We start from the raw sequence: 15,954 nt of genomic DNA, 5'->3' as shown, positions 1-15,954 counted from the left end.
CCGGGACCAACGTGCAGTGTGAAAGGGGCCATAGACTTCCATACAAAGATTTTATTTTTTTTAACTGCAGGCACTGCAATGCAATCTCAATAAGTTCTGGGAGGGCTAGCACTAACGTGCTTTCGTCATCGTCTCTCGGAGAAGGTGAAAAAACACGAGAGAGCAAAGATGCATATGGACAGATGGGAGCAGTGTAATTCGATTGTTAAGAGGTGATGTTAGAAGCGCTGTTTCCGGGTCCAAGCCTCAACTCACTTCACTTGAGAATACTGGCTCAGCAGTCATTTATGAGCACTGTTTATTTATATTAAACATTTAAGCTAAACGTTTTCAAACTTACGGTGTACACTACAGTCTCTATGCTCACAGCGTCCCAAACACAAATAATTTTTTATATTTATTTATTTTTATTTATATTTTCATTGTCTGACCATCTGGGATTTCGGTATGGAGTTAAAGGTTAGGATTATAATTTTTTTGGTAGTATAATATTGCATTGTGAGTTTATATTAGCACCTTTTGTTGTTTTCTCGTGGTATCTGATAGAGCGTTTGGACACGGAAGAGGTGACACGTGACGTCAGTATTAACAAGCGAATATAAGTGAGCAGTATAATATAAGTGAGTAATGTAAGTAAGCAGTGTACTGTAAGTGAGTAATGTGATATAAGTGAGCACTGTAATGTAAGTGAGTTTATTTGTGACTTTAATTATTTCTTATTAAACTGAAATTGAAGTAAAAAATTTTTTGGAAAAACATAGTAACATAAAGAGAGCAAGAGACTGATTGCTAGAGTCAGTTTATTTTTAATTAATACTATAGTAGTTCAGTTTCCTTTACATCTTTAACTAACTGTTAATGTATCAATTGAATGGGTGACCTATCCTCATTTATCAAGCAAACATTTGAAACAACATACAGAACTACCAAATTTTGCTAAAAGTTTGATTGAATCATATAATAATTGCTGTTAATAGTGTTCATCGTCTGTTTGATTACGTCTTTAATTTTTCCGTACATTTCTGCCATATGTACATAAACTGATAAGCTACTACTAAATATATTGTAGAAACTTAAATTTCTGTAAAGTTGCTTTGGAACGATTTGTATCGTAAAAAGCGCTATACAAATAAACTTGAATTGAATTTGATATCAGAGAAAATTACAGATGGTGGAATTAGAGAATGGGTTAGGCAGGGTTGAATAAGTCAGGAGGAGAGCATAGAGGAGATTCTGGATTTGGGTGACATAGATATACAAAGAATGTTACAGTAAACATCTTGAACTGTCATTAAATTAATATTTTCAATTAATTAATGCAACGACTGACATCGCCCTGGAAAAACAGTTGATGTATTGTTTGTTTTTGTTGTCTTTTTCACACACAGGAATATTTTTTAGCTGTTTAGATGTGAAGAAAATGTTAAAAAAAAATTTAAATAATATTAATAATCACGATTAAATTATACTACATTAAAATAATTGTTTAAATGCATCATTGTACCTATTATTAATATATTTCTTTCCTCTATACATTTATTTATTTATTCTTTGCTTTGAATTGGCTGTTTTGTCATATTGTCGTATATTGTGTTCAGTTAAAAAAAAATATGTTTTTAAAAAGATGATGTTTCTTGCATGAGTATTTATGATATCACTGATTCTTGAGAAGTGGGACAAAACAGGGTGCAATATTGAAAAAATAAAACCTTGTACTCAGACAAATGAAACTACATGTTTGTATCTTACTGAGCTACTGAGATATGCTTTGATTCTACTTCCCAACTTTTTATCAAAATGTGCTTTTTACCTTGCCACCACTTATTTTGCAATCAAGCAATCCAAATGTTATAAAACTTACCAAAGCCTGTCTGACACTGATGTACTCTGAAGAGGTGGAATGTGGAAAGGTGGTGGTTTAGAGTGACAGCTTAGGACACAATTTTGAAACCTTATGAAACGCATGTGTGATTGAAAAACTTGCTTTGATATGAGATATTCTTAAGTGTTGCTTTTGATAAAACAAGCTCTTTTTCATAAAAAAAAAACAAAAAACAAAAAACATTTGTATTAATTTTATAGCATATGAATGATTGAACCCTTATCTGTGGACACACTGTTTTAGATGTAGTGAGAAGACAAAAGTGTCATAGATTTGATATTAATGATAAAATTAAATTGAAGGGGATAATTGTGTTAAATACATTATATTATAAATCACTCATAACATTAACAATTGAAAATGTTTACATTTTTTAAACCTAATAGCAGTCCCATGTCTCAAGAATAAGTGAGATAGATCTATTAAAATTTTTCTATTAAAAAATCTATTAAAAAAATTAACCAAAATATTCTTCTTATTATTATTAAATACTGAAATATTTACATTTCACAGATGTTTTATGACATCATAGGTATATATAAAATGTATAACATTATTTGTTATACACATATTATTAAAAGGTGTTAGATATTCAATAATAATATAACATATATAATATAAAAAACACATTAAACACTTTCACCATAATTTTGAAATTTATATACATATATTGTTAAAAGAAAAAAAATCTGTGGAGGCAGATGTTATGTTCAGTCATTTAATATCATTTAAAGGGGTCATATGATGCAATTTTTGCATAAAGAAGATCTCTAAAGTTGCAAAGAATTAAGTCTCAAATCCAAAGAGATATTCTTTATAAAAGTACAGAGTCAACCATGCCCCCCTAAAACGGCTTGTTCTAACACACCCCCATGTCTACGTCACGATGTGGGGAAGATTTGCATAACATCACCCAAATGTTCACGCAAAGAAAGAAGGCGTGACTTTGATTCTTGCTGTAGTATTGTTGCTGCCGCCATGTCGTGGAGACACTGTGTGTTTTGTTGTGAAAGCGAAACTACTTTGTTTGGCGTTCCAAAAGAGGACACAAATAGAAATCAGTGATTAAGTTCCAGAACAGTTCAACACAAAAATTAAGATGAGTGCAGCGCATTTTATGGAGAACAAGGGCTGTTTCCTGAAAGAGTAGCCTACAATGCCGGTGTCTGTTTCTATAAAGTGGGGCAATAACAACTTTGCAAGGACAGTCTGGCACTCCTGACTCACAGTCTGTACGTTTACATTTTCAAAGAATTTGCCTGACGATTCAAATGCGAGTTTTGAGCAGTGTAGAGTAGCGCTTGTTGCTTGTCGTTTCTCCGATCACAAATGCAGACATGGTTTTATGTTTGCGCAGTGTGATACACAGTGTGATAGGTAACGCAACGCATAAAAATTAGTATAAGTCATTATAATCAGTAATTATGTCCCCACTGGATGCAACAAATGCCTCATTTATAATGGGTTTTACTGGTTTTGTCTCGTCGCGCAGGGGGACACGGCATCATAGTATAGTAAGGGGTGTAACATTTCCATCACGCCCTTGTGGTATTCGGCCAATCACAGTGCACTGGATAGCTGGCCAATCAGAGCACACCTCACTTTTCAGAACTATGAGCTTTGTAAAAATCAACATGTTTCAGAAAGGCGGGGCATAGAGGAGCAACAATAATGTACATAAGTAACGGAGCAATTCCAATAGGGTCCTCACACCATCAATGCTCGGTGGAAAATAATGTTTTTTTTTTTTTACCTTAAACCGCATAAACATATTGCATTACACCAAATTAACAAAATAATGTTCTTTTTAGCAATGTTATATGACCCCCATAACTTAACAGATAATTAATTATATTAAATAATAATCATGTATGATTAAATTGTTTTTTTTTATATATAAATTTTTACACAGACACTTGCAACATCTAAAGTTACCTGATCATATTTCATGTATCATAGTGATTTCTTCCCTGCAATGTAGCTCATTTCTAATTGGTTAACAACACTGTGTCTCATTCTCCCCTATTTAGCATTAATAAAAAGGCAAAAATAAAAACACAAATAAAAAAAACAACTGTTTATTAAATCTTTATTTGGAAATTGCATGTCATATACAATCATAAGACAATAATCATCATTTTGTCATTTTGTTCAAACAAAAGTCCTCATAATTCTGTGTGTGTTTAAGGCCATGTCATCTTAAAGTTTGATTTTTTTTTTTTTTTTTTTTTTTTTTTTTTTTTAAAGCAAAGGGTTTTCTGTGAGGGTTATGTTTAGGGGTCGGGTGAGGGTTAAGAGATAGAAAATATGATCAGCTCAGAGTGGCTGCGTCTACTCAGTCGTGATTTTTTAGAGTTCCTTCATTGCTATGTGCTTTTTCTGCATCGTGGCAGATTTTGTACATACAATTTATTTCCTATGGCAGTAAATTTTGACTGCAAACAGGACAAACATGAAAATTGTTTAAGAATGGTCTATCTTGTCAGTTTCCCTACCAATCACAATTCTTGCTTCCAAAATGAACACGCTCACATACTCTTACACTTTAATTTATTTGAAAATCGTCAATTACATTAAAATGATTCTGTAAATACATTCTTTCTAAAATTTTAACAGCAATAAAGTCAAGTGACATCTTTGAAAAGCATATTACAGAGACACAACGAGCAATTCATTTTTAAATGTTTTGTATTGAAGTTAGTGTTGAAGTGCTACATGCATTTCTAGTTTCAGGGAAGCTTGACTAACAGAACAAGAAGTAATTGTTTTTCAGCACACGCCGGAGACCCTTACTACTGGAGCTGAACTCATACAAATTTATTGTCCCACTAAAGAGATTTAAAAAAAAAAGAAGTCAGAACGTCATGAAATTTCACATTAATGCTTGAATAATTTTATTTGTATTGTTGCAGATCTGTAGAAATTAAAGTTAGAAACACCTATCGTCGTCAATGTGTACTGCTGTAACCTTTCCAGTGATGACTGGAAATGCATCTTCCACTTCTCTGGGTTTCCCTTTGTCCATCTTATTCAACCTTTCATTATAGCTATGAAAAAAGGGGGAAATTTTACATTTGTATGTCTTTTCACAGCAAATTTTAAGGGCTTTTGTTTATGATGCAGCACCCAGCTGTTGTAATATTTGTAATATCTGTTAACAAAGAACAGTGTTTTTCCTGAGTTCTTGTCGTGGACAGCAGCATCAACTTTTGCAACAGATTCTGGCAGACCAAAGCTGCTGAGAGGTTTAGGATAGCCAGGCTCAAGAGCGTTATTTAAGACTCCTTGACCTATAAATAAATAAAGGCCACAATAAGAGTTTTTTGCATACAGGTGATTGTGGTTTCAGCATTCCCAGATTGTTTGAGAAGGTAGTTTTAAATAGGAAAACTATATCTTCCACTGGATCTTCATAAGCAGCATTTATATTATCAGGAGAGTTGGGCCAGAAACTCTTGACTGGAAGTTGGGCCTCATTTCCTTTCGGGGAACTAAACCATAAAAAGCTGCAGAGAGAGACAATGAGTCGTTCAATTTTAAATATTTTGCTTATAAATACACAAGATTGTTAACTGATTTGTGTATTACCTGTCCTTGAAAAACATTGTTTCTCTTTTAAAAGTTGTCACTGCATCCCAGACCAGGTTTCTGCAATCTGAAAGAGTTGTTGGTGGACCAGGTGGACCTGAAGTGAATACCACATAGTAAACCAACAACTCGATACGTTTGACTCCAACATCGTAAATGTACTCTTGAAGATCATAGGCTTACCATAGAGTGACTGAATAGTTGTCATGTCATCATTGGACAGAGAGAAATGATCCGGATCAGTAAAGCTGTAAAAGGGAAGCATTGGAGCTCCATAAACGTTGGCATGAGAAAGACCCAAAGAGTGACCAAACTCATGCGCAGCCACCAAGAACAGGACAAATCCTATAGAGAAAATAAGCAGCACAGTTATGGTACCAATGAAAATGTTTAACTCCCAATTTAGATTCTTACATGAAATTAAAGTGGTGACGAAGTTGAAGCTCTAAAAACAACTCTAGCTAAAAAAAATTACCTTTTGATGAGCGGAAAGTAAAAAACTCATCATCATCAAAATGTGCGTCCACCGAATCCAGGAGCGGGAGTGAAAGCATGAGCCAAAACACCATTTGGTCCATCAAATTAGTTATTGGCACCATCACCATGATCTGGAAAGAGTTTTACATTTAGGTGTTTTACGTTTGATTTTTGATATATATATTGTCAGGTGTTCTATTATTAGACAGAGCATGTACTGTAGAGTGCTATAGATTCTGTTTAGAAATAAATCAAAAGAACTTATGCTCTACTATAATGATTTACACATTTTCTTCGATGAATATAAATATAAATATAAATATTAACATAAAAATAAACAGCTGCAAGCAGCAATTAAGGAGCCAAGCACAAACCTATAAATACAGTCACTTGTAAGATCACATAATTGTTTATGACCTTCGATTCTGTAAGACCCAGGGAACAGAAAAAGGTGAGAATCATGGCCATCGGACAAAATTTAAACAGCTGTAAGAAAATTTGTAAATGTTGTTATACCTTGTGACAACAAACTGGTGCCAGCCCAAAACATTAAAGGTTGCTTCAGAGCATGGTGCAGAAGACACATATCAAGTAGAGGCTTCACTTTGCTGAATAAACAGCTTTTCCGAGGAAACAGCTTATCACTGAATGAACTGACAGCCTATCAGCTAATCTTTAACTTTTTGGCATTAAACAATAGTTTTATTGTTTACATTATAGAGTTATAGAGTTTACAGTACATTAAAAAATACCGTTTTATAAGAGAAGTCACTTTTTGTGACTGGTAGGTCTTAGTTTACAGCAGCTTTTTTGAGCCCTTGAAGGGCACTTCGGGAAGGGGGCACCATTTGTAGGGATGTTCCAAATGAAAGTGAACAACTGAATCCCTTCACGAAGGGCCCTTCCAGAAGTCCATTAGTGAAGGGAACATGCAATGGTTACTTCACGGAAGTGAGTTCCATTTATAATCACATGACCTTCGGTTAGGAGATCTTGCGATGCCTTTTAAAGCAAAGTTGGGGTTGATTTCAACTTCACATACAAATGTAAGTAGAATAGGCTTATTAAATTTGTCTATTTTAATGTAATGCTAAATATTTTTGTCAGTGATAGAAGTATGATTTAAACTGATTAAGCAAGTTTAGTTTGAAAAGGTTGAATAGTAAATAAGACACAATTAGACAATATTTGAATAAAATAAGAAGAAGAAACATTTATTTGCAACACCTGATGGAGTGCTGAATGCTGTACACAGGCGTAACATTTGGTCAGTCCTTCCCTTTGCCAAGGGAATTCCAAACTCTTGTAGTGACAGAGACATTAATGCCCTATACCCTTAAAAGAACACACTTCAAGGGCTCTGCCCTTCGCAGGGAGTAGGGCATATAGGGAGGCTTGCTACCGTTTGGAATTTGCCCCATTTCTATAGTCTCTGTAAACGCCGATTGACTGTTGCTAAACTCTGAAATTCAATGAAGTCAAGGCTGTAATGTGATTGGTTATCAAGACACATGTGATCCAAGTTGACCAATACATTTTCTCCAATGGTAAATAATATAGACCCTCTTATCTCCCAATAATAAGACAATCTCAGGTTGTAATAACATGTACCAAATTTGAGCTGATGGTGGTGCTAAAGGGTTCAACTTTCCAAGAAATCATGAAATACTTTAATTAAATTGTTTGTCTTGTCTCAGTTACATTACGGCAAATATGTAGAGAATTCTAAAACTTTATTTTAATAACACTGAATTATGCATCAAAATTAATTTCACTGTTCTGCTTTTGCATATTGTCTTTTTTAAAACGAATCAGGACCCTGTGAATTGAATTGATTCAGCCCAAAGTTTCAATGCCTTAGCTGCCATAATTATTTTAATGAACAATGTTTCATGTTATTTATATATATTATATATATTATAATATATTATTAAGCTATTCATCACCAAGGATTTTCAAAAGAATTCATCAAAATAAAAATAAAAAAACATTTAAATAATACAAAATATAAAAATAGATAAATTGATAGATGAAACTTACCCTTTGTAGCAAAGGAGATCATGATGTCAGCTGTGCCGCTGTTGATACGGGTGAATCTCAGAGGAGTGACATTGGCCCAGACCTGCAGCGCTTTCTCCATGGATTGATCCACTTCAGCTTTTGACATGTCAGGGGTGTAGTTCACGATCATTCTCTGTATCTGCTTCTTTCATTCTGGCTTTTTTGTGACAACAAGAAAATTGTTATTACACACACACACACCTGTAAGTGAGATGTGTGCTCTGCCATTTGGTTGTTGTTTTTTCCAAACATTAAGAACTCAACAACATCTGGAACTCCACCATGGGACTTCTTCATCACCTCCAGTGTAACTTTGTCTAGTGTTCCAGTGACATTAAGCCCAAAAAACATCTGCATCTCTTTCTGCTCGTGTGCTTAGCTTCGGGTCAATCGGTGTCTGATATCAACTTATATACCCTTAAACCTGTAATCTCCCAAACAACATCTGAAATGATCAGCTTCTGTGAGTAAACCATCAATCCTACACCAAATAAAAAAATAACATCACTTTCAACTTTCCTGACAAAACTTGACTTCCTCGCCCAGATACCTGTATAATTTCTCATCCTCAGACTTTCATTTAAAGGTGCTGTATGTAGGATTATCTAGTGGTTGAACTAGGTATTGTGTCCAAATTCAAAATATAAGAGAGGGTTTTTTTCACCGGGCCCTCCTCCTCAGACTTGACGCACACGCAGGTTGCCAGATTGACGACACAAACAGGAAGAGTGCACTTGATGATGAATAAAATAAAATACTCTGTGTTTTCTGCGTGATGAAATACAACTGGGTAAACTGGCAGTGGGCGGGTTTCACAAACCAAAACAAAGATTGACATTCCGGCGCGGAACGCACATTTTCAAAGGAGAATAATTGACTGTAGCATTGTTTTTCAGATAAACAAGTATGTTAACATAGCATGTTTCTTAAATATCTGCAAACATATCATGGTATTTTTATGCTTTAGTAGACTCAAAATCTTACATACAGCACCTTTAACAGCAACATTTCCAAGTTTGTATGTAATACAAACAAGGGCAACATGGTAATAATTTCTGGTTAAATTTCTGATTGGAAACACAAAAAAAATCAGCTGATATAACACATAATCTAAGCTAATTCATACTTTTATCTTCTAGGTAAAATTAAATACAGTATGTTGTCTTTATGGTGTCTTTGTTCACTTTTAAAATGGTAAAAGTTGCATTTTTAGGGTTAAAATTTCGGTTACAGATTATTTTACGAATTGCAATTTGCGAAATCAGTGGGATTGTCCAATTTAGAGAACAACATGTACATGTTTGCGCAAAGAGAGCGGGGTGTGGCGGTGCTCGAGGTATTATGTAAGATCTAAAGGTAATGCCAGCCATTGTCACACTTTATTGTCAGAGGAATGAGTATTATTCATAATTAATACACCAATGATGACTGAGGCTGTCGAGCTTAAAAAAATAATCCATAAGCGCCAATCATGAATGTGGTCCATATGACTTGTCCTCTATACTTCATTTCTTCTGAAGCTGTATAAATGCTTTGTTTATGGAACAGATTGAAATATATGTCAATCATTCAACAACAAGCATGTATTAAGTATATTAATGCCCTTTTAGATATTAGGTCTTAACAAAATTTCCTTTTGCCATCTTCATTTTTAAGGCCGGTTCCAGCTATTGGAATTTCATTATGGCTCCATTGTTAAATTGTTAAAATATACACATTTTCAGTGGTCAAAAACCAAATGTGGGTCACTTTGCAAAAATATTATACTTATTTTCTTTTAAAGATGAAGGTCTGAAGAACAAATAATGTTGAAACTAGAGATGCATCTCGTTTACTTCGGACAAAACAACTGCATTGAACATACCTGTCTGAGTGCCATAAATGTTCTTTTTCCAAGGTTTGAGTATCTATAACTCAAGAAGTATTAAAGATATTCCAATATGATTTTAGATTCTAGGTTTTAATAAACTTTTTTTTGGAGTCTTTATTTGCAAGGCCCACATCAGCACTTCTCAAAGTAAGGATCCGGGAAAAATAAAAGAACTATTTTTCAATTAACTATATTTTTTGATGAACTATATTTTGCGCCACCTGCTGTTCAATTATTATTATTATCAATTTTTAAAACAGTTGATTACATTTTCAGGATTCTTTGATGAATAGAAAGATCCAGAATCAGCAAAAAAACATTACCATTCAAAGCTTGAAGTCAGTATGTGTGTGTGTGTGTGTGTGTGTGTGTGTGTGTGTGTGTGTGTGTGTGTGTGTGTGTTGTGTGTGTGTATGTGTATATATATATATATATATAAATATATATATATATAATATATATATATATATAATATAAAATAAAATACATTTTGTGTATATATGTGTGTGTGTGTATGTGTGTACTGTGTATATTTATTTAAAAGTTTTTGTTTACATAATATGTAAAGTGTGTACTGTGTATATTTATTATGTATATATAAATACACACACATACAGTACAAATTTTAATATATACAATTACATATATCGTTTGAACCTCTATTGCTGTCACTTAAATTAATTATTTTTGCCACTTTTGCACTTGTTATTAATGTATTTTTGAATACAAAGGCACTTTATTTATTTTATTTTTTATTTATTTTTTATTTGTGTTGATTTGTTATGCATTTAATGAATGTTTTATTAAAAACAAGTTTTGTAACAACCAATTGTTCCGGTCCGGACCTTTGACTTTGATAAAAATTCAAAGTTGGACCTTTGAATATAGACTTTGTGAACTCCTGCCCTACATAATTCAGTTAAATTCAGAGATATGGGGACCTCAATGAGGCTCCTAATTAGATTGTTGAATATTACCCATTTTCAGCGGTTGAAAACCAAGTCACTTTGCATACAGCCTATAATAATTTTATTTAAAGAACAATCTCTAAAGAATAAATAAATGTTGAAATTAGAATTGTATCTTGTTTCCCTCTATCAAAACAACTGCATGAACATACCTGTCTAAGTGCTAAAAAAAGCTTTGAAATGGTAAAGTTGAGGCACATTACCTTGCTCTCACAAGATTATATGTATAAATCAGTTTTAGGGATATTTGGAAGAAGAGATTTTGTTCATTTTAACAGCTTCTGAAGCTACCAAGAGTGCAAAGATGCAGTATAAATCCCACACCTCCTTTAGGGAAAAGTGGTTGCTTTCACCACACATTGCATTCACATAAATAAACCAAGATTTGCCTCACCTGGATTAATTAATGATTAGAATTTCTTTTTCTTTTTTATTGTTATAAAATGTGAAGCAAAGTCATAGATCAAGTAGTATCTATCTACTGCTAAAGGCATATTTGGCAGAATCACTGATGGTCTCTCACACTTGAAATAATTCTAAACTCTGGGTAAACCTATTTTACGTTTCACACTGTTCATACATGAAAGCTGGTCATTCATAATCTGACGTCACTCTGTAGATACCTAAACCCTAGGTACTGTAACTGTTATTATTTGCATATTTGCAATGTCAACATTGATGACTAGATAAACACAAAACCACATTTGTGTTTTGACCAATGAAAATGGGTAGGATACAACAATTTGGACGTGGAGCTGCATCAAGATTTCAATATCTCTAGGATTTAACCATGCAGAGCCTTAAAAATTAAGATTTCAAAAGAAAAGTTCTGTAGGGACCAGAATCTAAAATCATAAGAAGTATCATATTTTTGCAAAGTGACCCACATTTGGTTTTTGACCACTGAGAATGTGTACAATTTATAGATTTACTCCAGGAGCCATACTGAGATCTCAATATCTCTGGAACTGAAACATATAGGGCCTTAAAAATAAAGACGCCAAAAGGAAAGTTTGTTAAGACCAAACATCTAAAAGGTCATTAAGATATCTTTAATACTTCTTGAGTTACAGGCATGCAAACCTTGGAGAAAAAAAAAATGTGAAAACTGCTTTTACCCCATTTTTGAATGGTCACTATTGGCATATAATGCAACAAAGTCAATTACTAAAGTCAAAACATAACATTATGATGCTTCCATTTTTACACCCCAGGAATTTGGCTTTGAATTTCAGGTGAAAACTACCATTTTGAGTAGACACGGAATGACCCTCCTATATTTGGTGTCAAGCTGGTTAATAAACAAACCAAAAAACAGATTTTCATCAAACTGTTTAAATCTTTATTTTGAAATTGCATCAATCATAGGACATGTTTTATTTTGTTCTTGTGTTGCACATAATACTTTAAAGGATACTAAACAGCCTACTTTACTGTAAAATAAGTTAGACAATTAATACATTACTTAATAATTTACTTTCAAATACTGACAGGCCAGATTCTCCTTCATGCAGGCAGTATTTTGCTGAGCTTTAAAGAAAAACTCAACTTTGACTAAACAGGGCTGTTAGATGAGACGTGGGCGCCGAACTCAAACATAATTGGTCCACTGAAGAGATAGTTGAAACCTAAAACGACCATAAAAGACCATGAAACCTAAAAATGATGATGAAAGACTGTGTTAGATGGGATTTTACTTCAGATTTTCTTGTTTGTAAGTCACTTTGAATAAAAGTGGCTGTTAAATGAATCAAAGTAAATTTTGTTGTGTGTTATATTTCGCAAAACCCATACCTTGATACTGGAAGGCTGCGGTCACCTTCCCTTTCATTCCAGGGAAAACGACTTCCACCGGTTTAGGATAACCTATTCTACAATATGATTCCATAAAAATATTAACATCTCCAAAATGAATTCATGTTAATTGAAGGTTCTTGAAAAAGATGACCAACTCAGTCAGACTAAGAGATTTACTGACCTATATATCTGTTTGTTAACGAAAAACAGGATTTTGTAGTTGGTCTCATCGTAGAGGACTGCGTCGACTTTCTGCACTTTTCTTGGCAAACGGAACATGCTGAGACTCTTGGGATATCCCTGTGCCATTTCATAGCCATAGAGAGCCCACACCTTCTCACCTGAGGTGTGACGACATGTTCGAATTATATTTCATGCCTCATATGACATAGTTTTCTTCACTCTTAAAAATAAGCATTCTTTATCGACATCTATGGTATCATGAAGAACCTTTACCATCCATGCACTCTTGAAGTTTTCTCAAAAGAACCTGTCAGTGAACGGTTTACCTTGGTGTGAAAAATGCTAAATAACCCTTTTCCCCTATGAAGAACCTTTTGTGCATTGGAAAAGTCCTATGAATGTTAAGGGTTCTCACTGAAAGGTTCTTTGAGGAACCTAAAATGGTTCTTCTATGGCATCCCTACCTTTTGGAACCTTATTTTTAAGAGTTCTCTCATTTCTATTCATATGTTTTTTACCTTTGATAATGAAGACTTTGTCCTCCAATGGGCTTTCGAATGCTGCATCGATATGACCTGGAATCTCAGGCCAGAAGCCTGTGATGAGATGTTGTTCAACGGTTCCTCTGTGAGGACTACTGCGCCAGAAGAAGCTGCAAATAAAGCCAGATAGCGACGGGTCAGATATGACTTGTCACAGCTCACGAACACATGTTGCAAGCATTTCTGTCTCATCACCTGTCCTTGAAGAACATGATCTCTCCGCGAAGCATGGTGACAGCATCCAGGACCAGTTTGGGATCACATTTGTTTGGGGTAACTGGCGGTGTGGGTCTTGGACCTGTTTCATCAGGGTTTGGGCCTGTGTAATAAAAAAGTCAAATTATTAGAAACACCACTTTCAGTGTCTTTTCAAACCATCACTGATGTTTCCGATTTGTAGCATATTTACCATAAAGAGACTGGATTCCGTCGACATCATCTTTAGGGAGGACAAAGGTATCAACGTCTCTGTGAATGTAGGTGGGATACATCAGTGCACCCGGATCCCGGGAATGTTCGAGCCCAAGAGAGTGTCCGAACTCATGGGCAGCCACCAGAAACAAATTGTAACCTGAGGAATAAGTGGGAATGTAAATACAGCTGGGGTTTTCTTTGGTGCACTGATACAAACTGGAGATGTTTCAAAAGTATAATCTGCCCTCACCTTGAGGAGATCTGTAGAAGAACTTCTCATCATCGTCAAAATGGGCATCACCACCAATGCCTTCAAATGGAGGGAAAGCGTGAGCCAGAAGACCATTTGGCCCATCAAAGGGGTATCCGTCCTGATGATCTGGAAAGAAGAAGAGATTTGTTTTTTAAACTCACTCTCTATTTATACGTTGAAAAGCATTCAACAAATTCAAACTGTAAAAATCAAAATATAGGAACATTTTGTTAACAATAACCACCCTAATTGAGCTTAAAAAAAGTCATATGTATATTTATATATAGGTCCTAATTAATTTAATACACAATATTTGTAAAATATAATTAAAACATAATATAATTAATATGCATTCTAATACACAATATTTGTAAACAATATATATATATATATATATATATATATATATATATATATATATATACATACACAAATATATTGCATGGAAATGTAATCCAAATTATATCTCTACTAATATTTTATATCTCTACTATACTGTACTAACACACATGAAAAATGAAAACAACAAAAATTATTTTTCATAATCAGCAAATTTCAATATTACAAATATATGAAATTAAATAAATCAAAATAAACTTTCTAATGGAAGAGATTAAAAACTTTTTTTCTCCATAGTTTTGTCCTCTCACACTGTTTGGTACACAAAAAATCTGCCAGTGCAGAAAGACTAAACACACTTTGCACTAAAAACAATTTTCTGAGCAACCAAGTCCCGTCATTTCGTATATATTGTAAAACATTCGAAGATTTAACATTGTTTAAAGGATTTTTTAGATATTTTAACTGGAAAACAAGATCAAAATACTCATTGCCAAACAGGATGTTTTGCAGCGTTCGTTTTTAAAACTGACCTCCAACACCAAAGGAGATCATGATGTCAGCTGTGGCCGTCTGTAGAGAACGTGTGAATCTCAGAGGAGTGGACATCTGCCCACAATTGCAGGGCCCTTTTGATGGAATCATCCACCTCTGCTAGCAGACATTTCAGGGGTGTAGTTTCTCATTCCTGGCAAAAAAAAAAAAAAAAAAACGCAACATAAATTGTACAAGTCCTTTTTATTCATAATACATTCAATACAAGTTTTTGTCTGTTAGCAGGTCTCCACTGTAGGTCAGATCATGTTTCTTCCACTTGTAGTCCCCTTGAAAAGTGGAGTAACGCAGCAACATCTTGAACCACCGCAGCGTGGCTTCTTCTACATCCAGCGTCTCCCCTCATCCAGCTCCCCTGTTACCTTGGAGTCTAAAGAACTGCTGCATCTCTTTCCACCCTCCGACTTCATGCCACTGGAGCTTTTTTCAGTGTCAGAATTGCTCTGCTTTGGCAGCCCATATAACTGAGTCAGGCAATTCCTGAAGAAAAGCAAAGATCAAAGTCAAGTTTACATTCTGTATCTAACATGCATTGTTAAATTAATTCAAAGTCGTGCAAAATTACCACTTGCGATGCTCTCTCTGTCTTCATAAGCAGGTGGCGCTATTGGGCTGGTGTAACCAGAAACCACCAAAGCGAAATAAGAACGCACAGCTTGTAGTAGCTTTCATGTTGCTTCTCTTTCAAGAAAACTGATGCAGTCTGTGTTTTGCTCCACCTCTTATATACAGCAAAAAACGGACAGATTGTGCAACATGAGATGAGTCACATATTCCATCTCTCAGCCATTATGGAAACCAAAATCAGGGAATGACATGCCACCAAATACATACATATTACAAAAATAATAATAATAATAATTCTACTGAAAGCACTGTATAGTCCGAAAGTTGTAAATGAAATTCACTTGCGTCATTTATATATATACTATATATCTATATAATATATCTATATATATCTATATATATATATATATATATATATATATATTCTATATACATATACATTTCTTTTCAAATATTTA

At 34.2% G+C, this 15,954-nt stretch overlaps 2 protein-coding genes and 1 pseudogene across 2 annotated transcripts in view; all 3 read right to left on the bottom strand.

Annotated features, from left to right (window-relative positions):
- Window positions 1–15,954, bottom strand: part of LOC109060466 (collagenase 3-like) — a 98,571-nt gene that overhangs the window by 10,095 nt on the left and 72,522 nt on the right. The window lies entirely within an intron of this gene.
- LOC109060461 lies at window positions 4,168–8,365 on the bottom strand (annotated as a pseudogene).
- mmp13a (matrix metallopeptidase 13a) overlaps window positions 12,788–15,954 on the bottom strand; it is a 102,890-nt gene continuing 99,723 nt past the window's right edge. The window contains exons 4-8 of the mRNA XM_042733011.1: window positions 14,033–14,161; window positions 13,778–13,939; window positions 13,564–13,687; window positions 13,345–13,478; window positions 12,788–12,984 (exon numbers count right to left, since the gene is read on the bottom strand). Of these exons, the coding sequence (XP_042588945.1) occupies window positions 12,803–12,984; window positions 13,345–13,478; window positions 13,564–13,687; window positions 13,778–13,939; window positions 14,033–14,161 (731 nt within the window). The 3' untranslated portion in view covers window positions 12,788–12,802. The remainder of the gene's footprint in view (window positions 12,985–13,344; window positions 13,479–13,563; window positions 13,688–13,777; window positions 13,940–14,032; window positions 14,162–15,954) is intronic.

Source organism: Cyprinus carpio, chromosome B10, assembly GCF_018340385.1.
Source record: "Cyprinus carpio isolate SPL01 chromosome B10, ASM1834038v1, whole genome shotgun sequence".
NCBI lineage: Eukaryota > Metazoa > Chordata > Actinopteri > Cypriniformes > Cyprinidae > Cyprinus > Cyprinus carpio.
This window is presented reverse-complemented; position numbering and strand designations above follow the sequence as displayed.